The following is a 27,549-nucleotide window of genomic DNA, read 5'->3' as shown; positions in this document are numbered from 1 at the left end:
TTTGTATTTGGGATTTTTCTTGTTTCTTGAGATAGGCCTGGATTGCAATGTATTTTCCTCTGAGGACTGCCTTCGCTGCATCCCAAAGCGTTTGGATTGTTGTGTTTTCATTTTCATTTGTTTCCGTATATTTCTTAATTTCTCCTCTAATTGCCTGGTTGACCCATTCATTCTTTAGTAGGATGCGCTTTAACCTCCATGCTTTTGGAAGCTTTCCAGACTTTTTCCTGTGGTTGATTTCAAGTTTCATAGCATTGTGATCTGAAAGTGTGCATGGCATGATCTCAATTCTTTTATACTTATGAAGGGTTGTTTTGTGACCCAGTGTGTGATCTATCTTGGAGCATGTTCCATGCGCACTCGAGAATAAAGTATATTCTGTTGCTTTGGGATGCAGGGTTCTAAATACATCTGTCAAGTCCATGTGATCCAATGTATCATTCAGGGCCCTTGTTTCTTTATTGATTTTGTGTCTAGATGATCTATCCATTGTTGTAAGTGGGGTATTAAAGTCCCCTGCAATTACCACATTCTTATCAATAAGGTTGCTTATGTGTGTGATTGATTGTTTTATATATTTGGGGGCTCCCGTATTTGGCGCATAGACATTTATAATTGTTAGCTCTTCCTGATGGATAGACCCTGTAATTATTATATAATGCCCTTCTTCATCTCTTGTTACAGCCTTTAATTTAAAGTCTAGTTTGTCCTGAGGGTTGATGGGGGGTGGGAGGGAGGGGAGGGTGGGTGATGGGTATTGAGGAGGGCACCTTTTGGGATGAGCACTGGGTGTTGTATGGAAACCAATTTGACAGTAAATTTCATATATTAAAAAAAATAAAAAAAAAAAATAAAAAAAATAAAGTCTAGTTTGTCTAAGTATGGCTACTCCAGCTTTCTTTTGACTTCCAGTAGCATGATAGATAGTTCTCCATCCCTCACTTTCAATCTGAAGGTGTCCTCAGGTCTAAAATGAGTCTCTTGTAGACAGCAAATAGATGGGTCTTGTTTTTTTTTTTTTTTTTTTTTTATCCATTCTGATACCCTATGTCTTTTGGTTGGAGCATTTAGTCCATTTACATTCAGTGTTATTATTGAAAGATACGGGTTTAGAGTCATTGTGATGTCTGTAGGTTTCATGCTTATAGTGATGTCTCTGGTACTTTGTGATCCTTGCAACATTTCACCCACAAAATCTCCCTTAGGACCTCTTGTAGGGCTTAGTTTAGTGGTGATGAATTCCTTCAGTTTTTGTTTGTTTGGGAAAACCTTAATCCTTCCTTCCATTCTGAATGACAGACTTGCTGGGTAAAGGATTATCGGCTGCATATTTTTCCTGTTCATGACATTGAAGATTTCCTGCCATTCCTTTCTGGCCTGCCAAGTTTCAGTAGATAGGTCTGCTACTACCCTTATGGGTCTACCTTTGTATGTTAAGGCCTGTTTATCCCTGGCTGCTTTCAGAATTCTCTCTTTATCCTTGTATTTTGCCAGTTTCACTATGATATGTCATGCAGAAGATCAATTCAAGTGACATCTGAAGGGAGTTCTCTGTGCCTCTTGGATTTCAATGCCTGTTTCCTTCCCCCTATCTGGGACGTTCTCAGCTATGATTTGTTCAAGTATACCTTCAGTCCCTTTCTCTCTCTCTTTTTCCTGAATTCCTATGATACGGATATTGTTTCGTTTGATTGTATCACTTAGTTCTGTAATTCTCCCCTCATACTCCTGGATTTTTTTACCTCTCTTTTTCTCAGTTTCCTCTTTTTCCATAATTTTATCTTCTACTTCACCTACTCTCCCCTCTGCTTCTTCAATCTGCACTGTGGCCGCTTCCATTTTATTTTGCACCTCATTTATAGCATTTTTAATTTATCATGACTATTTTTTAGTCCCTTGGTCTCTATAGCAATAGATTCTCTGCTGTCCTCTATGCTTTTTTCAAGCCCAGTGATTGATTTTGTGACTATTATTCTAAATTCTTGTTCAGTTATATTGCTTAAATTGGTATTATCAATTTGTTAGCGGTCACCACTTCCTGGAATTTCTTTTGAGAAGAATTCTTCCATTTAGTCATTTTGGCTAGTTTTCTGTCCCTTATGCATTTTAAAAGCTTGTTGTGTGCTCTGCATCTGTGAGCCCTGCTATATTAAAGGAGGGTCATATACTGTCCAGGTGACATTTTTTCAGAGATTGTTACTTGCTCTCTGTTGTTGTGACTTTTGTTATTTTATTACCCTACTCGTAGTGCTATTTTAGACTTCCCACCAGGTATGCTTTGATTTGTTCTTTGGAGTACCCCTATCTTTTTTCCAGCTTTCCCATTTTCTTTCTGGTAGATTCAGTCTCTTTTCCTCCCAGGCTCTGGTGTTCAAAGTCTTTTGGCTTACGCACTTCTTTGTTTGAGAGAAGCGGGAAGTGTGGATCCCCCTACTTCTCTGGCATGTTGGCCCCTCCTCCCGAGCTAACTTGGTCTTTTTTTGATCTTTGCTTATAATTGGTTATGACAATGCCTGCATCATGTAATGAATGGAGTTCGTGGTTCATGGGCTTGAAAAAAAGGCGGGGGGATGGCATTCTGCTGATGTGAATAATTTTGAATGATTTTAGGACTAGAGTCATCAGGTGGAAGAAATTGTAAGGAAAAGCAGGAGGGTGGGAGAACCCAGGAAGTAGTAGGAGCCCAAAGACTGATTTAGTTTGGCTGGAACTAGAATAAGTGAAAATGAGTTGGATATAGGAGTTAAGATTAGATAGATACATAGGTTTAAGTTAAGTCCTAAAAGGCCTCAAATGCCAGGTTAATAAAGTACTTCTTTAGATGAGGGCGTCTCAAAGTTCCATGTATCTTTAGCTTTGCAGAAGTAGGATTAGACAGGAAAAGGGAGGGAGAAGTGGAGAAAGAAGAGATGGTAGATGGCAAGCCATTCTGGAAATAATGGGACCTTGATTTGCAAATATTGATCACTTTTGTATCCCAGGCATAAATCTCCCTTGATCGTGGTGAATGATTTTTTAAATATATTGTTGGATTTGGTTTGCTAATATTTTGTTGAGGATTTTTGCATCTGTGTTCATCAGAGATAGTGGCCTGTAGTTCTCTGTTTTTGTGGTGTCTTTGGGTTGTTTTGGTATCAGGGTAATGCTGGCCTCATAGAATGATTTGGTAGTTTTCCTTCCTCTTCTATTTTTTGCAATAATTTGAGAATAATAGGTATTAACTCTTCTTTAAATGTTTGGTAGAATTTACCTTTGAAGCCATCTGGTCCTGGACTTTCGTTTGTTGGGAGATTTTTGATTACTGATTCAATTTCATTCTGGTTATTGGTCTGTTCAAATTTTTTATTTCTTCCTGTTTCAGTTTTGGTACTTTATATGTTTCCAGGAACTTACCCATTTCTTCTAGGTTGTCTGAATTTGTTGACATATCATTCTTCACAATATTCTCTTAGAATCTTTTGTATTTCTGTGGTGTTGGTTATTATTTTTCCTCTTTCATTTGTGATTTTGTTTAAGTCTTCTCTGTCTCTCTGTCTCTCTCTCTCTCTTTTTTTTTTTTTTAGTAAGTCTGGCTAGACGTTTATCAGTTTTGTTGATCTTTTCAAAGAACCAGCTCCTGGTTTCATTGATCTGTTCTGTTGTTTTTTTAGTTTCTATATCATTTATTTCTGCTCTAATCTTTATTATTTCCTTTCATCTGCTGGCTTTAGGCTTCATTTTTTGTTCTTTTTCTAGCTTCTTGTAGGTGTGAGGTTAGGTTGTTTATTTGAGATTTTTCTTGCTTCTTGATATAGTACTGTATTGCTGTATACTTCCCTGTTAGGAATGCCTTTGCTGTACCTCAACGGTTTTGGACCATTGTGTTTTCATTTTCACTTCTTTCCATGTATTTTCTTTCTTTAAAAAAATTTTTTTAATGTTTTTTTTTTGAGAATGAGAGAGAGAGAGAGAGAGAGAGCAAGCAGGGGAGGGGCAGAGAAGGAGAGAGGGAGACACAGAATCCAAAGCAGGCTCTGGGATCTGAGCTGTCAGCACAGAGCCCGATGTAGGGCTCGAACCAGTGAATCATGAGATCATGACCTGAGCTGAAGTCGGATGCACAACCAACTGAGTCACTCAGGCACCCCTCCATGTATTTTCTTTATTTCTAATTTCCTGGTTGACCCATTCATTTTTTTAGTAGCATGTTGTGTAACCTCCATGCATTTATGGTCTTTCCAAATTTTTTCTTGTGGTTGACTTCAAGTTTCATAGTGTGGTGGTCAGAAAATATGCATGGCATGATCCCAATCTTTTTGTACTTGTTGAGGCCTGATTTGTGACCTAGTATGTGGTCTATTCTAGAGAACGTTCCATGTGCACTTGAAAAGAATGTGTATTCTTCTGCTTTAGGACGAAAAGTTCCGACTGTATCTGTTAAGTCCATCTGGTCCAATGTGTCATTCAATGTTGGAAAGTGATTTTAGTAAGGTAGGAGGATATAAAAGTAAGAATTCTCATACTGTAGGTAGGTTTTCAGATTTTCTGTCTGTTTTTTTTTTTTCAGGTATGCAATTATTTTAACTTAAAATAGTGATGATTTAATCACTTCTTATTCAACTTTAGTTTGTCCTTGATTTCTTTTCCAGTTTCTACTTGATTTCTTTCACTTGCCTAAGTGCACTGGCCGCTACTCTGGTCCATTGCTGAAGGGCAGCGATGCTAGCTGCGGGTCTGGTCGGGACAGGCAGTAGTGCTGTCTGTGTCTTCCCAGTAAACAGCATACTCGCTTTGGTCTAGCTCTCTATCTCATGTTAAGTACTTGACTCTTAGTATATTAAATGAAGAATGAATGTTGCATTTGTCATACTTTTCTCAGCTTTTTTGGTGATGAATATATATTTTACCCCTTAGACATATTATGGTAAATTTCATTAATAGCTTACTATGTGAGCCACCTTCACATTTATGCACTAAACATTGTCTGGTCATAATATAATGCTGGAAACTCTCTGCCAAATTGGGATTAGAATTGTTGCAATTGATCCTTGAGATTAGTGTATTAGCTACCTCCTTACTTCATCCTTCCCTTTCTCTCTTCCTTCTTAGATTTAAAGGCTTGGTAGAATTTTTTGTAAAGCTATGGGTCTGGTGCTTGGGGGGGGGGGTGGTGAAACTTTTTTTTTTACTGCCTACACATTATTTTATTTTTACAAACGGTTCTCTTTAGAGCCTTCATCTCTTGGTGTTAGTAATAGCCATGTGTTTTTGGTTTTGTTTGTAGAAAACTATCCGTTTTGCCCAGATTTTTATTAAATTTGTGTAGAACTTTGTGCAAAGTTTTTTCTTACGATTTTTATAATTTTGTTTATATTATTTCTCCTTTGTAAATTCTTATTTTGTATCATATATGGGCTGTGTCCATATTTATTTTATTTTCCTTAATTGGATTAATTTGTGGGGTATATAGGTGTTTAAAGTAAACTTTACCCTTTTTTATGTCAAAAAATAAAATTAAACTAAAAAGTTGAATGTCATTCTTAAATGTGCCAACTGGGGAAGCATTGCCAGGGAGAGCATGAGTAGTTTCGTAACTAATGCTTGTTTTAAAATGAGGCAATTGTGATCGAGTACCTCTTAGGAAACCAAAGGAGATGCTAAGCCAGCATTAATTTTGAGCACTTTTCATATTTATGACAGGTCATGATATTTGTGCTGATTTTGCCCTCCTTTTCTTTTTATGGATCTATTATATGACATATAATAATCTAGTTTTTTAAAGCATTTTTACTGTGATAGGGACACATGTGAAACTTCTGTAGTGAGCTTTTTTTCATTTTGCGTGTATTCATGTTTTTTGCATGTCTTTTCAACCTCTCCACTTTCAAAATTAGAGAAACTTCAGACCTTAAAACAATAACCAAAAGACAACCTAGGCAACAGCAGTCCTCTAATGAGTATATTGCTGATTTGATCATCAAATCGGTAATATATTATCACTAATTTGTGAAATTAAGCAGAAATATGTTAATGTGTGTCTGTGTACTTATTGGTTCTAATGTTCTAATACTTATTGGTAATAACTTGGTTCTCTCATCTTTTTTTTTTTTAATTTTTTTAAATGTTTATTTATTTTTGAGACAGAAAGAGACAGAGCATGAATGGGGGAGGGTCAGAGAGAGGGAGACACAGAATCTGAAACAGGCTCCAGGCTCTGAGCTGTCAGCACACAGCCTGACACGGGGCTCGAACTCATGGACCGCGAGATCATGACCTGAGCCAAAGTCGGCCACTCAACCGACTGAGCCACCCAGGCGCCCCGGTTCTCTCATCTTTTAAGTATTTCTCCTTCTAAATCAATTTAATTTGCAAGGTGAATGGTTTATCACAGATCTGGTGCTTGTAGCAACAAAATGATAATGTGATTCAGAGGTAAGGGCAAATGTAATTTTGTGGGTGCCTGAAGCTTATACAACTTGGAGAGCCTAATCTTTAGGTAAGAGAATATAAAAAATTAGGGATGAGACTTTGGAAGGAGCTGTGCAGGTGAAGAGACTGAAGATGAACCTTACTGCCTTCATGGTCAATCTATCTTTGGCTCAGAGAGTTTGAACTCAAACCTAGAGTCATGGGTGAAGGCACAACAGATTGTTGGAACCAAAAGAGATGGAGGCTGTTTCCTAAAAAGGTTGGCTGAGTGACAAGGTTAATGAGGAGGCAGAAGGTGTTAAAGTATTTCTAAGAGCAACAACAATAAAACACCAGGGGTGATTATTCTTTCTAAACCTTGACTAACCTATAAGATGGGGCAGCTGCTTCTGCCACAGCGAGGACTTGAAGAGCAAAGTACCAGAAGGACATTTGTGTGCTGAAGTCATAAAGTCATAAGTCCGACAGAACAGCTTCCTTGGACAACTCAGACCTGGCTGAACCACAGAACTAGGGAAGCATCAAGCAGGGGCTGTTTATCATGAGAAGGCATTAGAGGCCTAATCAATGTGTTCCTGGCTATGAAAGATTCCTCCCCTAGTTTTTTTTGGTTGTTGTTGTTGTTGTTTGTTTGTTTTAAGTGACTTGGGTTCCAATTATCTGGGAAGGATGAGTAAGTCTAAATCAGTTAGTGACAAGTACATATCCAGATTAACGATAGGTGGAGGCCATGTATAGTTTTTCCTGCATCAAAGTTCCATTCCTTCCCTCAAAGATAGGATAGACACTTGTAAGAACTGTTACTCAGGGCTTTCTATTTAACAAGGTGAACTGGGCCTGATGTGGAGTCGATGAGAAAGATTGTACACGTTTGGGACTTGTCAAAGGGCAGGTGTTGGAGAGGGTGATGTGGAATTTGAAGCTTGCGGATGTGAGGAAGCATTGCATTTTGGAGTCACAGAGTTGGCTTCAAATCCTGGTTCTCTTCCTTATTGTCTTTGCGGCCCCAGGCAAGTTACTCAACCCTACTGAGTCTTAGTTTCCACATCTGTAAAATGTGGGTAACAGACAATACCTCATAGGGTTATGGGGATTATGGAAGTGCAGGTGTCAAGTGTTTAGCATAGAGTCTGGCATCAGAAAACATTCAATAACTGTCAGTTGTCTTCTAGTTTAGGATGGGAAATTTAAAACTATTCAGGGGAAAAATATGTATGATTGCCTGGAGCCTCTAATTGGGATTATAGCAAGAAATTGTGGAGACTCTTAAATGTAACATTTTTCTTATTTTTAAGAAATTGAGGCACAATTAACATATTAAAATGCACAAATATCAAGTGTTCAGCTAGATGAATGTTTGTGTATTTATAGACCTGTCAAAGAACCTGTTACAGTCCCCCTAAAGAACATACCCCAAATCTCAAAAGCTCTCTCAAGCCCCTGACCATATATAGTGCTCATCCCTCGGTCCCTGTGCAACCACTCTTCTGATTTCAGTCATCAATTAGTTTTAACTATTTCTGGAATTCACATAAATGGAATCATACAGTATGTGCTCTGTTGTACCTATTTTTTCCACAAAGTATAATGTTTATGAGATTTCTCCAGGTTACGTGACTCAGTGAACTTTATTTTAATGTTTATTTATTTTTGAGAGAAAGAGACTGAGAGAGACAGAGTGCAAGGGGGGGGGGGGTGGCGGGCAGAGAGAGAGGGAGACACTGAAACAGAAGCAGCCTCCAGGCTCTGAGCTGTCAGCACAGAACGTGACACCGGGCTCAAACTCAGGAACCGCGCGCAAGATCATGACCTGAGCTGACGTTGGAGGCTTAACCGACTGAGCTACCCAGGTGCCCTTCCACTCATGTATATTTTTAAAAATGTAGTTGATGTTTTACTTTAGTTGATTTGGGGTTGGGCCCGACAGCTGTGTTTTTTTTTTAATTTTTTTTTTTAATGTTTATTAATTTTTGAGAGAGGGAGAGAGACAGAGTGTGAGTGGGGGAAGGGTAGAGAGAGAGGGAGACACAGAATCTGAAGCAGGCTCCAGGCTCTGAGCTATCAACGCAGAGCCCGATGTGGGGCTCAAACTCACAGACCGCGGAATCATGACCTGAGCTGAAGTTGGACATTTAACCGACTGAGCCACCCAGGCACCCCCCAACAGCTGTATTTTTATAGGTTGCCAAGATGTTTTGATGCAGAACCATGCCTAGTCTAGCTCCTTTTCCCTCTCCTCTGTGTTTAGTGCCTGACATTCTCTCTCTAGAGTGGCTGACGACTGACTAAATGAATGAATGCTTTTGGTTTAGATGAGGAAATTGACTTTTCAAACGAGTTTCTTAAACAAATTTTTAAAAAATGTAGCATTTATTTTTAAGAGGTATAAACAATAGTGTCACTAATCTTATACCCATCACCCAAATTCAACAAGAGTTTGCATCATCTGTCCTTTTTTCAGTTTTTCCTTTGTGGAAGTATTTTTTAATTAAAATTTAAATTACAGATGCAGTATGTGAGCAAGGTAGAAAATTAGAGAATACAGAGAAGCTATCAGAAACACCATATTCTCACCTTAATGCGTCCTTTTATGGAAGTAGTTTAAAACTAATCCCAGAGAATATGCCATTTCGCCTTTAAGTACTTCAGTATATACATCTCAAAAAATTGACTTTTTAAAAAACAACCCTGACACCATTGTTAACTAAGTTAGTAACAATACACTGGATTTTGAAAAAGTACTTAGGAAGGACAGCAGGAGTAATCAGGAACACAAAGGATTCACTGTGAAATAAGCATAGTCAATTCCCTAATTATGTAAATTATAGAAATTATAACCTGACTATTGGCCCAGGCAATTTTTTGCACACGGTGTATCTAGCATTTAGCCTTGCCGTGTTACAGCTAAATTTTTGTGATAAAAGGTGACAAAGGGAGGGCTGGAAATCTGTACAGTTAGGTGGCTATTTAGTTGATGCACCGATGGATATATTCATGTGTATGATGACTGATGGAAAAGAACGAGAACAGAGATTGGTGGTCTGAGGATCCGTCCTAGGCCCTTACTTGTGAGAACCGTCTAAAGACCTTTCAGTCTTGGGGCACCTGGGTGGCTCAGTCAGTTAAGCAGCCGACTTCGGCTCAGGTCATGATCTCGCGGTCCGTGAGTTCGAGCCCCGCATCGGGCTCTGTGCTGACAGCCCAGAGCCTGGAGCCTGTTTCGGATTCTGTGTCTCCCTCTCGCTGACCCTCCCCTGTTCATGCTCTGTCTCTCCCTGTCTCAAAAATAAATAAAACGTTAAAAAATAAATAAATAAATACCTTTCAGTCTTTAACTAAATCTAAGCGATTGCTTGAATGTGGGTCTTCTTTCTCTGGAGCTTGACGTTGCATATTTTTGTTCTTTAAAGCCAGCAGCAGTGGTCCATGCCACCCCCGACTCCAACCACATGCAGTTAATCTTTACAACTAGTTTACTTTGGTCTCTTCTTTAATCACATGGCTGAGTCAGGGAGGATATTGGAGTCTGGTGGGGGTAGAACGTACGCCCGGCTTCCTTGCCAAGGACCACAGCCCCTCAGAGGAGCTCCTCACACCAGGAAAGGGACTTCAGTCCCAGTGGTTGGTGCAGAGACAGGTAAACTCCTCCCTGTCCACTTGCTTAGGGGGATATGAATTTATTTATTTATTTATTTATTTATTTATTTATTTATTTATTTTTTGATCATGGAAGTAGGTATTTATGTAATCCTGTAGTGGATAAATCACTGAAACGGGATTCACAGATACTGCCTCCTTCAATTCTTCTTTTTTTAATTTAATTTTTTTATTGTTAAATTTTTTTAATGTTTATTTATTTTGGGATAGAGAGAGAGGGCATGCAAGCAGGGGAGGAGCAGAAAGAGAGAATCCAGGTAGGCCCCACGCTGTCAGTACAGTGTGGCTGGAGGATGGAAAAACTGTAATTTATAAATGAACTGTGAGATCATGACCTGAGATGAAATCAAGAGTCAGATGCTCAACCAACTGAGCCACGCAGGTGCCCCCAATTCTCTTTCTTTCTTTTTCTTTCTTTCTTTCTTTCTTTCTTTCTTTCTTTCTTTCTTTCTTTCTTTCTTTTTTTATTTTTTTTAATTTTTTTTTAAGTTTATTTATTCTTGAGAAATAGAGACAGAGCATGAGCAGGGGAGGGGCAGAGAGAGAGGAGGAGACACAGAATCCGAAGCAGGCTCCAGGCTCTGAGCTGTCAGCACAGAGCCCGACGTGGGGCTCGAATTCACGAACCGCGAGATCGTGACCTGAGCCAAAGCCTGGCGCTTAACCCACTGAGCCACCCAGGTGCCCCCCATTTTATTTTTTTTAAACTGTGGTAAGAACACTTAACATGAGATCTATCCTTTTAACATTATTTTTAAGTGTATAATACAATATTGTTAACTATAGGCAATATTGTACAGCAGATCGCAAGTAAAATTTTTTTTTAATTGAAACTTAACATACATAGGCAAGAGTGTAAAATTATAAATGTACAACTTAATTAATTTCCCAAAGTCAATTTATTCATGTATCTCTCATTTAGATCAAGAAAAAGAACATTATCAGTACCCCTGAAAGTTTCCCAGTGTCCCCTCTAAGTCACTACAGGATAAGGAAGTATATTTTTGTTAATTCCAAACCAGATTTAATTTATTTTCTTAAAAAAATTTTTTTGGAGGGTGTCTGCGTGGCTCAGTTGGTTAAGTGTCCAATTTTAGTCTCATAGCTTGTGGGTTCGAGCCCTGCCTCAGGCTCTGTGCTGACAGCTCCAAGCCTGGAGCCTGCTTCGGATTCTGTGTCTCCTTCTCTGCCTCTCCCTTGCTTGTGCTCTGTCTCTCTCTTTCTCAAAAATAAATAATTGTTTTTTTTTGTTTTTTTTTTAAATATTTATTTATTTTTGAGACAGAGAGAGAACATGAATGGGGGAGGGTCAGAGAGAGAGGGAGACACAGAATCTGAAACAGGCTCCAGGCTCTGAGCTGTCAGCACAGAGCCCGATGCGGGGCTCGAACTCACGGACCGCGAGATCATGACCTGAGCCAAAGTCGGACGCTTAACCGACTGAGCCACCCAGGCGCCCCTAAATAATTGTTTTTAATGTTTATTTATTTTTGAGAGAGAGAGAGCACGCATGCAAGTGGGGGAAGGGCAGAGAGAGAGAGAGAGAGAGAGAGAGAGAGAGAGACAGAATCCCAAGCAGGCTTCAGGCTGGGAGCTGTCAGCACAGAGCCCAACAAGGGGCTTGAACTCAGAAACAGTGAGATCATGACCTGAGCTGAAGTCAGACTCTTAACTGACTGAGCCACCCAGGTGCCCCCAAACCAGGTTTAATTAAAAAAATTCTGGTAGAAACAGTGCTAAAAGAGATTTCTACTTCATGGTATTACTAGTATATGATCACCTATGTTTTGGGGTTAGTTGGGCTTATGATTGGATAGGATTCTAGCTCAAACAGATTAGTTCAATTCAAGTTTCCAGGTGAGAGTGTGTTTTGAACTCTAAGCTTCTGACTTTTGGAATATAGCCCATTCGTAAATTAAAGATCAACTTCTCTGTATAAAGTCCATTGTATACACTTTTGGTCTGTAGTGGGCCCTAATTTTCCCTAACTGCTGACTTAGAAACATGCTTTACAACTAGAGGATTGAAAAACTACTGTGATTTATAAATGGGCAGTCATTCCAAGAGTTCGCTCAGCTAATTTAGAGTTAATTATATTTGAGATGGTTTTAACTTTAGCCTCCATTTAACAGGACTTTCATAGCTGATTATTTATGTACCATGACTTGCTGAGGGCACAGGGCACAGGGCAGCTTGTGCAATTAATCTCTTGCATTAGATAGAGATAGTTTTTTCATTTTATTTTCATTCAAGCATGAACCTTGTTGGGTTGGCCAAAGCGTTCAGTATTAGGACAAAGTTCAAATGTTTATGGCCTTACTGTTTTGATTTATGAAACAAAAGGAAATATTTCCTAGAATCAGGGTCTCATCAGTTTATGAAGGATCCTGAAGGATCAGGACTAATTTGTTGGTGATAACTAGGTTTCCTTAATGACAATAAAAACTGATGTCAAAATTGTGTCTGTGCTAGTTAAATCCAGTATGTATTTTTAATCTATATTTTGAAGACTTTCAGTCTATTTATAAATGTGTCTTCGTGCCAAAAGAAATATTTCCTCTTTTTCTTTCTAATGTGTACTTTGATGCCTGATACAGAGTAAGTATCCCCTATGTGTTGATTGAATTAAATATTTTTTTTCTCTCAGAAGATATACCTAGGGTAAATTGAATCAGTGTTTCTGACCATCGTAGTCAATATAATTCAGGAAGGAAGTAATATTACGTATTTAGTAGTGCTGCTTTTGACATCTAATTTTAAAATAATACCCATTTTCATATTTTGTGTGCCTTATTAAAGAGCTTCTAAGCTGGTACCTGCTTTCTTATAATATAGATCTTTATCTTAGGAAAAATCTTCAGTTTCATGTAACTTTTTTTGGGGGGGGGTATAGCACATGTGTAGCCACTACTTAGTTTAATAAATAAAACTTTACAGAAACAATACAGTTCTTTGGTGTATCCCTCCCTGATTCCATTCCCCTGTCAACCCCTGAAACTATTACTCTGATTTTAATGTTTATTATTTTTATGCATCTTTTCATATTCCCCCTATACATGCATATATCTTTAAATGATACATAGTATTTATTGTTTTGCATTATTCAAGCTCTATAAAAATATCACCTTCCACATATCATTCTGAGTTGTTTGTTCCTGCTGATGTTTGCAAATTACCTAAGGGAGTAATTGTTCTAGTTAATTTCTTTTAGCTCTTGTGTAGTATGCACTGTATGTATCCATCTCTTTTTTATATGAACTGCCTTTTAGTATTTATTTTTATTGAGGTATAATTAACACAACAGTAAGTTTTAGGTGTACAACATAATGATTTGATATTTTAATACATTGCTATCTATCTATCTTATGTACCTTTAGATTGATTCCGCTATTTTGCTATTGCCCACAATGTGGCAGATGTTCTTATATATGTCTACTTTGCACAATTTTATAAGAATCTCTCAAGCATGAGGGAAAAGCTCTTCTTTAAGGTGGGATGCCAGATAATACATGTGGAAGGAGTGAGAAAATACCATTTTAGAATACACATAGTACCAATTTATTCAGGAAGGACCATTAATAGCTGCTAATATTGGGTGAAGGTTTGAAGAGCAGGATATTTCCATGGTCTCAAACATTTCCATAGTCTCAATATTTCCATAGTCTCTCCTTTATACATACTTATCGATAATAATTCTCCACTTACTAATCAAAAAGACAAAAATAGTAACTTTATAGTAGAGAAACCTGGTAATAACTATCTTAAACCAAGTGGTCAAAGGAACAGGTCATTAATCGTGGGACAGATATCACGTGTTCCCAGTGTGACGCATGGAGGATACATCGTTCATATAGTATTTCTGCCTAAAGTGTACAACATGCCTCTAACCATGAGGAGACATCAGATTAACCCAGATTGAGACCATCTACAAAATAAATGGTTTGTAGTCCTAAAAACGTCAATATCTTGAAAAACAAAGAAAGGCTGAGGAACTTTTTCATATAATTAGGACACTACAGAGATGACACGTACATATCGTGTATGATCCTTGGTTGAATCTTGGGCCAGAAAAAATGATATGAAGGATATTACTGGGACCATTGTCAAAATTCGAAAAGGGCTGTACATTTGTACTAGTATTGTAGTAACGTCCACTTTCCTGATTTCGACAGTTGTACTGTGGTTAAATAAGTAAAACTTCATGTGTTGAGGAAATCAATGCTGAAATATTAGGGGTAAAGGGCATGATGCCTGCAATTTGTTCTCAAGTGGTCCAGGAAAAAGTATCATTTTACATATATCTAGAGATAGAACACTAAAGCAAATGTGACAAAATGTTAGCAATTTATGAATCTGGGTAAAGTGAACTATTGTTGCGACTTTTCTGTAGATTTGAAATTATTGAACAAAAGTCTTCCTGAGGAATATCTGGAAGGAGAATTGCTGGGTCTTGGGCTACGAATTTCTTTAAATTTACTAGGTGGTACCAAATTGTTTTCCAAATTTTCACCAACACTGGATACTATTCAATTTAAAATTTGTATTAATCTTTATGGGTATGAAATAGCATTTCATTGTGGTTTTTGTTTGTGTTTCTCTGCTTATAGTGGAGTTGAACATCTTTTAAAATGTGTAGTCATTAAGGCTTACTCTTTATGAATTGTTTGCCACATATTTTTAAAACTTTCTCTTATTTTTTTGTATGTCTTTTCTTTTTTAAGTTTGTGTACTTATTTTGAGAGACAAAGTGCACGAGTCGGGGAGGGGCAGAGAGGGAGAGAGAGAGAATCCCAAGCAGGCTCTGCGGTGTCAGCTCTCACCCCAATGTGGGGCTTGAACTCACAAACTGTGAGATCGTGATCTGAGCCCAAACCAAGAGTCCGACGCTTAACTGACTGAGCCACTCAGGCACCCCTTGTATGTCTTAACATATTCTGGAAATTAATCCTTAGTCAATTAGATGCATTGTAGTCACCCACATACTTTTGAAAGAGGCTTCACAAGGAGTGCCTGGGTGGCTTAGTCGGTTAAGCATCCGACTTCGGCTCAGATTATGATCTTACAGTTCGGTTCATGGGTTTGAGCCCCACTTTGGGCTCTGAGCTGACAGCTTGAAGCCTGGAGTCTGCTTCAGATTCTGTGTCTCCCTCTCTCTGTCCCTCCTCCACCTGTGCTCGCTCTCTCTTGAAAATAAATGAATAAACTTAAAAAGAAAGGCTTAACAAAAATATAAAATTGAGTTATATTTTATTTGAGCTCCACAAAATTAAGTAGGTCAGGGGGGCAGAGAGAATATTGCACATCAAGTGGAAAAGCGCTGGGGGCTGGCTCCTCTTTACAGATCTCTCTCCTCGCTCAGTTAAATAATGAGGCAACTCAAACTTGAAATTTTATCTCTGGCCCCTCCAAAAAACATTATGTTTAGAAGGGCTGTCCACTTGTCTCCAGTGTGTTTCATTCTGAGATTTGCTGAATAGCTTGTTCTCCCTACCCTTCTAGAGGTATTTTTTTTTAATTAAAAAAAAAAAAAAAAAAAGAAACCCACAAAAACCCCTATATATTGCTAAATAATGAAATTCTTGCCCCGCTAAATATTGGTCAGTACTTGGATTGAGTAAGCTGCTCTGAGTGGTATTGCAGTGTTCACAGAGCAAGAGGGTAGTTCACCAGTGACACTGTCTTGGTTCATCCTCTAATAGGAATCAAATCCTTTTCAGAGATGGTGAAGAAAGGTTAAACCACTTAGACTTGATGGCTGGAAAAGATAATCTAATCATCTCAGAACTTGCTTTATTGCTCTAATTTAAGGTGATTAGTTTGCATGTTGGCAAAAACCAACCAAACAAACAAAAAAAACCAAAGAAAAACCACCCAAAAAACCCAAAAGGAAAATCGTGTAACTTGAGTCCTGTAAGGAAACTAAAACTTTTCCCACCCCCTATTTTGTAAAGGAGGACACCGACTTAGGTGACTTTTCTGTTTATACAGTCACAGAGCCGTTTTTGTCCTAAACAGAACTTGACCTTGGACTCCAGGTCCTCTTTACTTTCTACTCCAGTGCCTTATGCTTCCATTCCTTCAAAAAACTAATATATCACCTCTTCATCTATGGATGCATGCACTTGTTCTCCAGGGGTTAGGTAATATAGCACTCTTCACTCTCCTCACTGGTTTCCCAGTAAACTGGAAAGTGAGACAATCAAAAGGGATCTTCTTTCAGGGAATTTAACCTCTTAATCTCCATCTCAAAAGAAAAGACTTTTCTACTTTGGGAGGTAAATTCCTTTGCGGCACACCCCAGAGGGGCAATCAGATGGTCTTGTCACTGTGTGTGTAACTACTTTTTATTCAAAGATCTCATCTATGACTCTCACTTAGTAGTTAAACTGGGTGACAGTAGTCATTTTTTCAACTTATGAAATTTATGGTACCTTAAAAATCTTTGAATTATTTTCCTTATGGGAAATACAATTACTGTTTAAGGAGGAAAATCTAGTCGTATTGCCCAGAGATAACTGCTTAATGTGGCCTTCTTGACATTTTTTCTATGCGTATATATTTCAGAGTTAGATCGAACTATAGTTTTAGATCTTGCCTTTTTTTCACTTAACATTAGAGTATTTATTAACTAGGGTATTTATTAGATGCATTATATCTCATTGTCTGGATCGATTATAATGGAAAATGCTACAATGAACACTCTTGCCTACATTTCTGATTATCTTAACTATTAATATTAATGTTTCCATGAATTCAGTTCATGAACTTTGCTCACTTTTTCACAGGAGACTGATTTTCTTATTAAATAATTTCTGCATATTAAAGACAGCAGCCTTTTGCCAATTGTGGTAAAGACCTTTTGCCACTTTGCTTGCATTTTGGTTTTATGGTTTTTATCAGGGGTAAACAGAAGGTTTTATTTTCACACAGTCTAGTTCTATACTGGAGAGTTTGTTCGCTAGCGGTGTGGAGGGAGGAAATGCAACAAGAAAAAGGCTACTGAGGACCAGTAGTGAATTGAAGTCATTCGGTAGAGGCCATTTCATGCAGACTCAGTGATTTCACCTCTTTTCCCACTGTGGTTGCTTGTCTTTTATTTTTGAAATCTGCTTCGTGTTACCCATTAAATCTGTTTATTTGTCTTCTGTACAAAGTTGCCTCATTGGTCAGTTCTTGTGTCCTATGGCATTTTCTCATGTTCTGATGCTTTCTTTTAAGGTATTATCCAAAGAGATGAGTCACCCATGGAAAAAGGGCTCTCTGGTCTGCGAGGAAGGGACTTTGAGCTGTCTGACGTGTTCTATTTCTCCAAGAAGGGCTTGGAAGCCATTGTGGAAGATGAAGTGACCCAGAGGTTCTCCTCAGAGGAGCTAGTGTCGTGGAATCTCCTCACAAGGACCAATGTAAATTTCCATTACATCAGTCTGCGGCTCACCATGGTGTGGGTACTGGGCGTCATAGTACGCTACTGCGTCCTACTACCCCTGAGGTATGTCTCCTGCCCAGTAATTTGATGGTATAATTGGTTCGGCTTTCTTTTTAAATCATGTATATCGGGACATGTAAATCATGTCCCATGAGAGTAGTATGGTACTAATCCCACCCCTTCACACCTGCAAAACACCACCAAATGTGACCTCCACAGGAACATGTTATCTATTCTCCTTTCACATTTTTTCCCAAATGGAAGTGTTTTTCAGAATCTACTATGTATCAGTCTGGATCCATGTTGTTCTTTCGGTCATAAATAATTTGAGGATGGATAGAAAGGGAAGTAGAAAAAAGAAGAGAGAAGATTTATAGTTTTGGATTCACCAGAGTGTCAACCAAACTATAACTGCCTTTCTTTGCTAGTCTTTAGCAGTTCACAGTTGCCCAGGAGAAAAAAAAATTTCTGAGAGTGGTTACCACATGGGAGAGAGCCATTCAGAAGACTGAATTTGTTCCATCCAGTTCCATTATGATTACTCACTTTTCTCTTTCTTTCTTTCTTTCTTTTTTCTTTCTTTCTGTCTTTTCTTTTTTCCCCTTCCCTTCCTTCCCCTTCCCTACCTTTCCCTTCCCTTTGCGGGGAGCAGAGAGAGAGGGAAAGAGAGAATCCCAAGCAAGCTCCATGCTGTCAGCACAGAGCTTGAACCCATGAACTGTGAGATCATGATCCGAGCCAAACTCAAGAGTCGGGCACTTAGCCAACTGGGCCACCCAGCTGCCCCTCACTTTCCTTATTAAAATTTCACCCACCTGTGTCCCCTTCTGGTTCTAAGTTTGAATGCTGACTGAGGTAGGAGGTACCTTCAGGTCCAGTTTACTGGAACCACAGTGTGGAACATAAGATTAGCAGAAGTGACACTGCGCAGTGGGAAGGAGCATGAGTAGCCAAGGTGTATTCAGCATGGTGATGGGAGGTTGTAGGCATGTGTACCATTCACAATATTGCTATTGATCGTCTTGTTTGCTTTCCCTCGACACAGCCTTGGCATCCTCTCAATAGAGTTTTCCAGATAGTTGCTATCAGCCACCTTAAATGGGCACATGAGTTGAAACTTTTTTACCATCCCTCGGGTGGCCTATATTTGCCTCATTTAGGTCTATTACAAGAGTACAAAGAGTACAAAGGTACATTGTGTGTGTGTGTGTGTGTGTGTGTGTGTGTGTGTGTGTATGTGTGTGTGCACGTGCCCATGTTGCCAGTTGGGGCATGGTTTGTCTTTTGGGAATCATTTCAGCTGTGATAACAAAGTGAAATTCAGGATTTCACATCTACTTTTCCTTCAACCTTAAACCGGTGTTCCCAAACTGGGGTTCATGTACTCTGAGCATGCACAAGACTATCCACTGGTATACATGCATGAACTTTTATTTATTAGAGATTTCTAGTCTATTTATAATTAGAAATTCCATTTATTGTTTTTTATTCTTTTTCTTTTAAGTTTTTTAATACTTATTTATTTTTGAGAGACAGAGTGAGACAGAGCACGAGCAGGGGATGGGCAGAGAGATAGGGAGGGGGACACAGAATCCAAACCAGGCTCCAGGTTCTGAGCTGTCAGCACAGAGCCCGATGTGGGCCTCGAATTCACCGACTGCAAGATCATGACCTGAGCCGAAGTTGGACGTTTAACTGACTGAGCCACCCAGGCGCCCCTATTCTGTTCTTATTCTTAAAAAGGAATGAAACTTCAATAAAGTAGAGTATATAGATTAGCTCTTATATCTCCACTTGTCCCATGAGTCATTCACTGTATCTAAGGCAACGTGGTAAAAAAGTGAGGATTTTGCCACACAGAGTATTTGAGATGCCCTCATTTGTTGGTTAGCTTTTGGCTGCTGTGGCTGCCAGCAAATGGTATTATGATTCTGTTATCTAGTTACATTTAAATAACACTCACAAACTAAAGAAATAACATAAAAGATTCTTGTGAAGAAAGCAGGTGTAGGATAATCCAGTAATGTAAGCACCCAGGAACAGGAAGAAATGGCAGAATTGAGACTCCTACTTAGTACATACTCTTCAGTGTGAAAGAATTGCTCTGAAAATGCTTTATAAGATGAGCTGTTGCTACAAAGTGAACACTCAAAAAGCAGACTGTGCTAAAATTGATTATGTTGATGTTTGCACAACTCTGTGAATAGGCCCCAAACCATTGAACCCTTTAAAGGGGTAAATTGTATGATATGTAACTTGTGTCTCAGTAGAACTCTTATAAAAAACAGGTTGTGACTGAAACCTTGTGTCATCTATGAGAACTCTCATGTTGGCTCTCTTAAATTGGAAAACAGATTTTTTTGGCCTGTTCATCAAGCAAATAAAAGCTTTCAATAGTTTTGAACCCAATTATGAAACATGTTAAAATGTAAGGCCCTTCTGACTTAATGTATAGGAACAAATGATTGCCATTACAGCAGGATAGCAAAACGTTCTTTTAAAACTTTTGCATAATTGGTGAATGAGATTAAGCAGTGATTTAGTTATTGCATCAGTGCTGGCATGAAAATGTGGCATCGAAAGAAAATGGAATCGGAACTTCAAATTGTTCTGTCAAAAGGTCTTAAAATAAGACTTCAACAAGGTTTCACACCTTAAGAAGGTGTTTATAAGGAAGTCCCCCTTATTTTGAAAGATTTTAAATCTCAATTTTTTCTTTTTGGGTTAATCCTACTTACATTTCTAAAGGTGACTATTTTCTTTCTGAAGTGATTAGAATGTATATTAAAAGCACTTTTCAAAACTGAGAAAGTGTCTTCGTGGAGATTAGATGTGAGTTACCACAAACATGCAAAGGGACAAAGGTCTGCATTAAAGGATTTCTACATGGTGATATAATTTGGTGTTCTTAATATGAAAGAGCTTTTCTTGCGATTTGCTATAAATTTTAAATTCCCTTGAGAAAAATTTGAATTGTACCTCCCTCCATCATGAAAAAACACAGAAAAACAAGTTACTTTCATACCTTTGGAAAATATTTTCTTTTACACCCACAGTATGCCCACCAATGTATCCTGAACAGAATTAGATAACTCCTTTCAACCTGACGTGACTCCTTTATACAACATAAAACTTTTTATTATCTAAGATGTTAGTTAATATGAATATATTTTTGAAAATTAAAATAATTCTGAAAAGCAAAAGGGGCAAGCCTTTAAATTTATTCTTGTCACTAACCCACTTAACCCTTTGGTGATTACATAGATTGAATTTGATAGCTTTATAAATAAATTTCCAAGCCTTCTCTATGCATCTATCAACTAGTTATATGCTTGCTGTTGTTTTGAAAATGGTTATCATACTCTACATATTATTTTGAAATTAATTTTGCTTTTCTTTTCTCAAAAGTACCAAGGACCATTCTCCCATGTCAGAATCTATAGATTTACTTGATTCTTTTTTTTTTTTTTTAAATTTTTTAATGTTTATTTATTTTTCAGAGAGAGAGACAGAGACAGCATGAGTTGGAGGTGGGGAGGGGCAGAGAGAGAGGGAGACAGAATTTGAAGCAGGCTCCAGGCTCTGAGCTGTCAGCACAGAGCCTGATGCAGGGCTCTAACTCACGAGCCGAAGTCAGATGCTTAACTGATGGAGCCACCTAGGCGCCCCTACCTGATTCTTTTTAATGGCACTGCCATACATGTTTCGCAACTTATTTACAATGTAATTATTTATGAATTTTCAGGTTATTTCCCTCTACTGCTGCTATTCAACTGACTTTCACATTACCTTTTCTTTTCTTTTTCAGGGTTACCTTGGCTTTCATTGGGATCAGTTTGTTGGTATTGGGAACTACACTGGTTGGGCAGCTTCCAGATGGCAGGTGAAATGTTTGCCTCCACCCAGCCATAAATAGGATCGTCCCTTTTCTTGGCCTTATCCTCATAAAAGAATATTTGATTCCTATGTATTGCATCAAATTTATGGCCTCATCACACTTATTAAAATTTTGCTTACTTCGTATTCATAGTCTTCATCTGATTTGCCACCACACTTTCATATAAATCCTAAGAAATTGTTTTTCAAAGGGGAAATGAAGAAAAGAAAATAGAGTGAGGGACTCAAGGAAACCACGAGAGTGTTATCATCTGGTCAGGCTCATCAGGCTGAGACCAGAGAAGCTTCAGCTAATCTTGGTCAGGCATTTATCATGATAGTCTAGTAGGGCGGGAGCTATTTTCCATTAGAATTTTGTCCTAATGCATCAATGAGACTTTAAGAATTGAACTATGCTTGTGTTTCAGAACACAGTATGCTGCTGTGAAGGAGCACATTGAAGTTTTTATTCTATTGTCTTTTAGCAGTGCCCAGAACTGCACCATAAAATGTTTCCTCTTTTTTTCAGCCTCAAAAACTGGCTGAGTGAACTGGTTCACCTGACTTGCTGCCGGATCTGTGTGCGAGCCCTCTCTGGTACCATTCATTACCATAACAAGTGAGTGTGTGCCTGCTTCCTTCTGCCTTTCTGTTCAGGAAGTCCAGCCCATGACTGACAGTAGCAGGTGGAGGAAGCAGATGAAATGAAAGTCCTTCCAATGTGTTCATTCTTGCTGCTTAGAGTGTCACAGACATAACAATTTTGCCCGAAAACCTTTTAAAAAGCCATCCATTTGCAGAAGGAACATAATAATAGACATGTGATGACACTTAAAAATTGGGCAGGGGTGCCTGGGTGGCTCAGCCCATTAAGCGTCCGACTTTGGCTCAGGTCATGATCTCATGGTTTGTGAGCTTGAGCCCCACTTAAGGCTCTTTGTCCCTCCTCCCCCACCTCTCAAAAATAATGAAAAAACATAAAAACAAAAAACAAAAATTGGGCATTTATGGTGTGCAGCCAGGCCCGAGCTTCTCATAGGCCATCCTATGAGAGAGACACTGGTGTCCTGTTTTACAGGTGAAGAGCTGGGAGCCCTGGGATTGGTTGTCTAGGGTCACATGCCTGGCACGTGGCAGAGTCAGGTTGTGAACTGGGTCTGTCCATATTAAAAGCCATGAAGTTGACAGGCCTGTAGTGTGGAGGAAGGAGGACTGGCCTTCGAGTCTTGAGGCCTGGTTTCCAGTCTCAGTCCCGCTGCTTCTGAAATTCTGTAACTGAGCCTTGAGACAGAACACCCACACTTTGCTTCCCTCACCCCTAACTGTAGAGGGTAGGGGTAGTGGTAGCTAACTTGTTAGCTGATTGAAGTAATTTTGGTTGTTTTAATTACTTTTCTGTTAACTCAGTTTTATTTTTTTACGTTTAATCTCATTGTTTTAAAAGTTCTCTCTCTCTCTTTTTTTTTTTTTTTCCCTGACTGGGTCTTTCTGTCTCATTTGTAGAAGGGAAACATTTTCTCATTTGGCTTTACCATGTGTTACCAACATTGAGAGGCCCCTTAAGTTTCTAAAATTACATGATTTTTTCATTGAGCTGTGAGTTTTGGGGTGAAAAGTAGAAGAAAATGCTTTGATAGAACTGTGATCAAGAAGAGATACTATCTACAGAAAAGGTGCTTTAATTACATAGAGAGTTCGTAACTTATTATATATAGAATTACTTCTAATTTTATTTATTTATTTATTTATTTTAACGTTTATTTATTTTTGAGACAGAGAGAGCATGAACGGGGGAGGGGCAGAGAGAGAGGGAGACACAGAATTGGAAGCAGGCTCCCAGCTCTGAGCCATCAGCCCAGAGCCTGACGCGGGGCTCGAACTCACGGACAGTGAGATCGTGACCTGAGCTGAAGTTGGACGCTTAACCGACTGAGCCACCCAGGCGCCCCGAATTACTTCTAATTTTAAAGAAAACATGCTAAAGTTGTTATGCATTTGGTTGCCTTTCTTCTTTGTATAGGGCCAACAAAAACTACTTTGCTTCATTAATATCAAATACTGGTTGAACTTTAAGATAAAGGTCGGCAAACTATGGGGCTGGAGGCCAAATGTGGCCTGCCATCTGTTTTCTGTAAATAAAGTTTTATTGAAACTTATTCATTTATATATTGTCTGTGACTGCCTTTGTGCCCAAATAGCAGAATCCGGTAGTTTTGACAGGGATTGGCTGGCTTGCAAAACCTAAAATATTTATTATGGCCCTCAGTAGGAGAAGTTACCAGCCTCTGCTTTAGGGGGATAAGAGGGAGGAAACTATAGTAAATTTACTTTTTGGGTCATTGTGAAGCTACTAAAAGTGATGCATTTAAAGAGTGGAATAATATGAAAATACTTACAAAATATGTGAAACTTACATATCACAATATTAAAGTTGTGGAATCTTTGTAATTCAATCTAATATTTTAAAATTACTTTTTCATTATAAAAGGAAAATATGATCATTACAAAAAAACAATGTAAATATATATAAAGGGAAAGTCATGGGCCCCTTCTTCTCTATCTACTTTTACCCCACTCCCATCATACTGCCTAGAAATAACCTTTTAAGATGAGCCCATATACTTTGAAACTGTACTTTTAATGTACTTTTTTAAAGTAAAATAGGATGAATCTCTACATGCTGCAGAATAGTGGCTCTTTTCCAGGGTATAGTATTTACCACTGTTTGTAATTGCAGACAGTACAGACCCCAGAAGGGAGGCATTTGTGTTGCCAACCATACTTCTCCAATAGATGTTTTGATCTTGACAACAGATGGATGCTATGCTATGGTAAGAGCAGCTCATTGATAGTTCAAGTAATTGCATGATTTGTGGATTGTTCAAACTTTTAATTTATTTTGGCACAAATTAGAAAGTTTTATATTAGAAAGTGACTCGGTTATACTACGATAGCTGTATGAATTATATAACACATTAAATGAGGACTATATGGGGCAAGAAAAAGAAAGAAAAGAGCCATTATATTTAAGGTAATAGAAAATTGGGGACACTTGGCTGGAGTATGAGACTCGGTGGAGTGTAAGACTCTTGATCTCAGGGTTGTAAGTTCCAGCCCCACCTTGAGTGGAAAGATTACTAAAAAGAAAAAAAAATCTTTAAAAAATAAAAATGAATAAATGGATCAATCTCTTTTAAAAAAAAAAAAGATGGTAAAAAATTTAGCTTAGTGAAATATAGACATACATGAACTTGATAGGAATTTACAAAGTTGACTTCATCTTGCTTCTAAAATCCCTGCAATGTTCAATAACACTTCAAGACATTAAAGTCTTTCTCCTTAGAGCTGTGCAAATCCCTTACCAGCCAATTAGTTCTGTCTTCCTTCAGGGAGTCACATACAATTAAACAAGCAAACAAAAAAATCAGACTTTTTAATGAAGATCAGATGAGAAAGACAAATATATATATAACACATTGCCTTTCTCTGTCAATAAGTTCAGATATACGACTCTTGTGCAAACCGCATTTTTTTTATTTATTTAAAAAAAAAGTTTGTTTAATGTTTATTTATTATTGAGAGACAGAGCATGAGCATAGGAGGGGCAGGCAGAGAGAGAGGGAGACAGAATCTGAAGCAGGCTCCAGGCTCCAGCTGTTACCACAGAGAGCCCCATGTAGGGCTCAAACTAAGAAACCAAGACATCATGGCCTGAGCCAAAGTCCAATGCTTAACCAACTGAGCCACGCAGGTGCCCCATGCAACCACATTTAATCTTTAAGTTGTGGAGCTTGTTCTAAATCCAAGGAAGCTTTAACTACTTCTAGGAAAAGACTTATGGGAATTGGTGGTTCTTAACCTTTTTTAGGTTAGGAATCAGTTAATAGTTATGTACTCTTTCTTGAGAAAAACAATGACATACATGTGCATCATACAAGCACAATTTTGTGCATAATTTCAAGATGTTTATGGCTTCTTAGAAAGCCCATGCAAGGACCTTTATGTTAACAATCCTTGGTAGACCCCAGTACAGTTCTGGGTGTATGACAGTTCCTTGCGTTTATGTGGACAAGCATATTCACATGTATTGTATGTGACCTTCCCTGTAATGCAGTGGGATTAAGGCTGAGATTTTGTTATAGATGAGAAAGCAGAGGCTCAGGCATTTTAACCAACTTACTTAATTATGACTTTGTGTTTCTGGGACCATATTTGTTCTCTGTCCCTGTCAACAAAAAGTTGAATAAAACTCATTTGTGACTGAGGGCCTCAGAATTTTGTTGGCTTTTTTATTGTTGTAACTGCAGTTATAATATTAGCCAAAGTTTAGAAAAGCATAGAGCCTGCTAACTTTCCATTGGGTTGAGTGATATGTTGTACAACTGAAACTAGGGTGCCATTGTGTGTCAACTATACTCAAATTTAAAAAAAATTAAATTAGACAAAAACAAAAACAAACCAAAACCAGAACCCCAACCAGTATCTCCTGGAAATCATGCCTTATCAGTCATAGAGATCAACCTTGCTCTTTTCCCAGCTGCATGATACTCTATTGCATATATGTACCATAGTTTATTCATCTGATTTCTTAAAGTTTGAATATTTAGGTAGTTTCCAGTATCTTGGAATTACAAATAATCTTACAATTAAGACCTCGTGTATATGTATTTTCATCTTGTTGGAGGTATATCTTCAGAGTAAATTCCCAGAAGTGGGATTACTGAGTTGAAGGGTAAATGTGTATGTAGTTTGGATAGATACTGCCAAGTTTTCTTCTGTGGGTGTTATAATCTCCCCCATCTCAGGCAATGTACGAGTGCCATTTTCCATAGTCTTGGCTCCGAGTGCATTGTTAAGCTTTTGAGTCCTTGTCAGTCTGATGATTGAAAAATGGTATTTCAGTGTAGTTTTAATTTGCATTTCCCTTATCTTGACTGAGTTGAAAGACCTTTACTTTTTAAAGCTAGATTATAACTAGTGTAGGAACACAGTTTAAATTCAAAGGTGCTACTAAAGAACACTTTTTGCTTATATCTGGCCATTCATATCTTTTGATTAGACTAAGAACTTCAGTCAGTAGAAGAAGGCCAATCTTTTCTCTTGGTGGGGAATACGAACTTACTGGTACTTAAAAAAAAAAAAAAAAGCTTTCTTTGCATATCTGTGCCTTTACATTTTTCTTTTTTTCTAATGGTACTTCTAGGTTGGCCAGGTTCACGGTGGATTGATGGGAATTATTCAGAGAGCCATGGTGAAGGCTTGTCCGCATGTCTGGTTTGAACGATCGGAAATGAAAGATCGACACCTGGTCACTAAGCGGTAAGCAGAGACATTGCTCGGTGTTCTTTGGGGTAACATAAAATCTGATAAATCTTGGCTTTCCTGCAAAGACAGCAGAGCAGTACTAAGGATTAAACCTAAAATATATGGGGTTTTCTTTGTGGTTGACTTTTTTTTGCTGAATCACCTGTCTGAGCTACATTCTTAAAAATTTGAATTCTGTAGTCATAGTGGGTTATAGGATGAGATTAGAAGTCCCATACATTTTGTATTGCTGTGGTTTAGGTATAGTCCAGTCACTGAATTTTCAGAATTAAAACTTACTACCACGAAAGTTAAATAATTGGTAACTGTTTGCTGAGTAAATAGATGGCTGATTGTTTGCTGAATGTCTGTTATCATTTAAATCCATCAAGAGACTGGCAGAGCTAATGCTCTTTATGGAACAGAAGAAATCTCTGGGGCTTGGGATTGAGAGGAGCTATCAGAAGCCTTTGTTGGGAAACAACAGCTTTTTGCCTGAGGCCTTTAAGTGAAGGCCGTCTGGTTATTGCTTCTAGAAACTTGAAGGTAGGGCATGCTTTTAAGAGTAAGCTGAAAAGTACTTGTTGAAATCTGTTGAAAGTTAGTGAAACCATTCCCTAGTTTGAGATTATTTAGCATGGGACACGGGTAGCTGTAATTTCTCTCTCTCAGTCTTACCAGTTTCTGGTGAGCAGTTGGGAATATAAAGCTGGCTGCAGGGGAGACAGGACCTAAGCCTGGAAGAACTTCCATCGTTCTCAGCTTTCTGGCATCTCTATTACATATCACAGGAAAGCTGAGCCTGACTCATTTAAGGAATTTCTTTATACTCAATGGCCATAAGCCTGACAGGTCCAGTGATCAGTATTCTCATTTTT

At 38.3% G+C, this 27,549-nt stretch overlaps 1 protein-coding gene across 2 annotated transcripts in view; it reads left to right on the top strand.

Annotated features, from left to right (window-relative positions):
• GPAT3 (glycerol-3-phosphate acyltransferase 3) overlaps positions 1-27,549 on the top strand; it is a 61,911-nt gene that overhangs the window by 24,878 nt on the left and 9,484 nt on the right. The window contains exons 4-8 of one of the 2 annotated variants that reach the window (XM_042984251.1): positions 17,284-17,554; positions 21,300-21,374; positions 21,897-21,986; positions 24,105-24,198; positions 26,571-26,686. In XM_042984251.1, the coding sequence (XP_042840185.1) occupies positions 17,284-17,554; positions 21,300-21,374; positions 21,897-21,986; positions 24,105-24,198; positions 26,571-26,686 (646 nt within the window). The remainder of the gene's footprint in view (positions 1-17,283; positions 17,555-21,299; positions 21,375-21,896; positions 21,987-24,104; positions 24,199-26,570; positions 26,687-27,549) is intronic. The other variant, XM_042984252.1, reaches the window with a different exon arrangement.

The sequence above is a fragment of the Panthera tigris genome, chromosome B1 (assembly GCF_018350195.1).
Source record: "Panthera tigris isolate Pti1 chromosome B1, P.tigris_Pti1_mat1.1, whole genome shotgun sequence".
In the NCBI taxonomy this organism is placed as follows: Eukaryota; Metazoa; Chordata; class Mammalia; order Carnivora; family Felidae; genus Panthera; species Panthera tigris.
The sequence above is the reverse complement of the archived record's forward strand: the minus strand, read 5'-3'. Positions and strand labels throughout refer to the sequence as shown.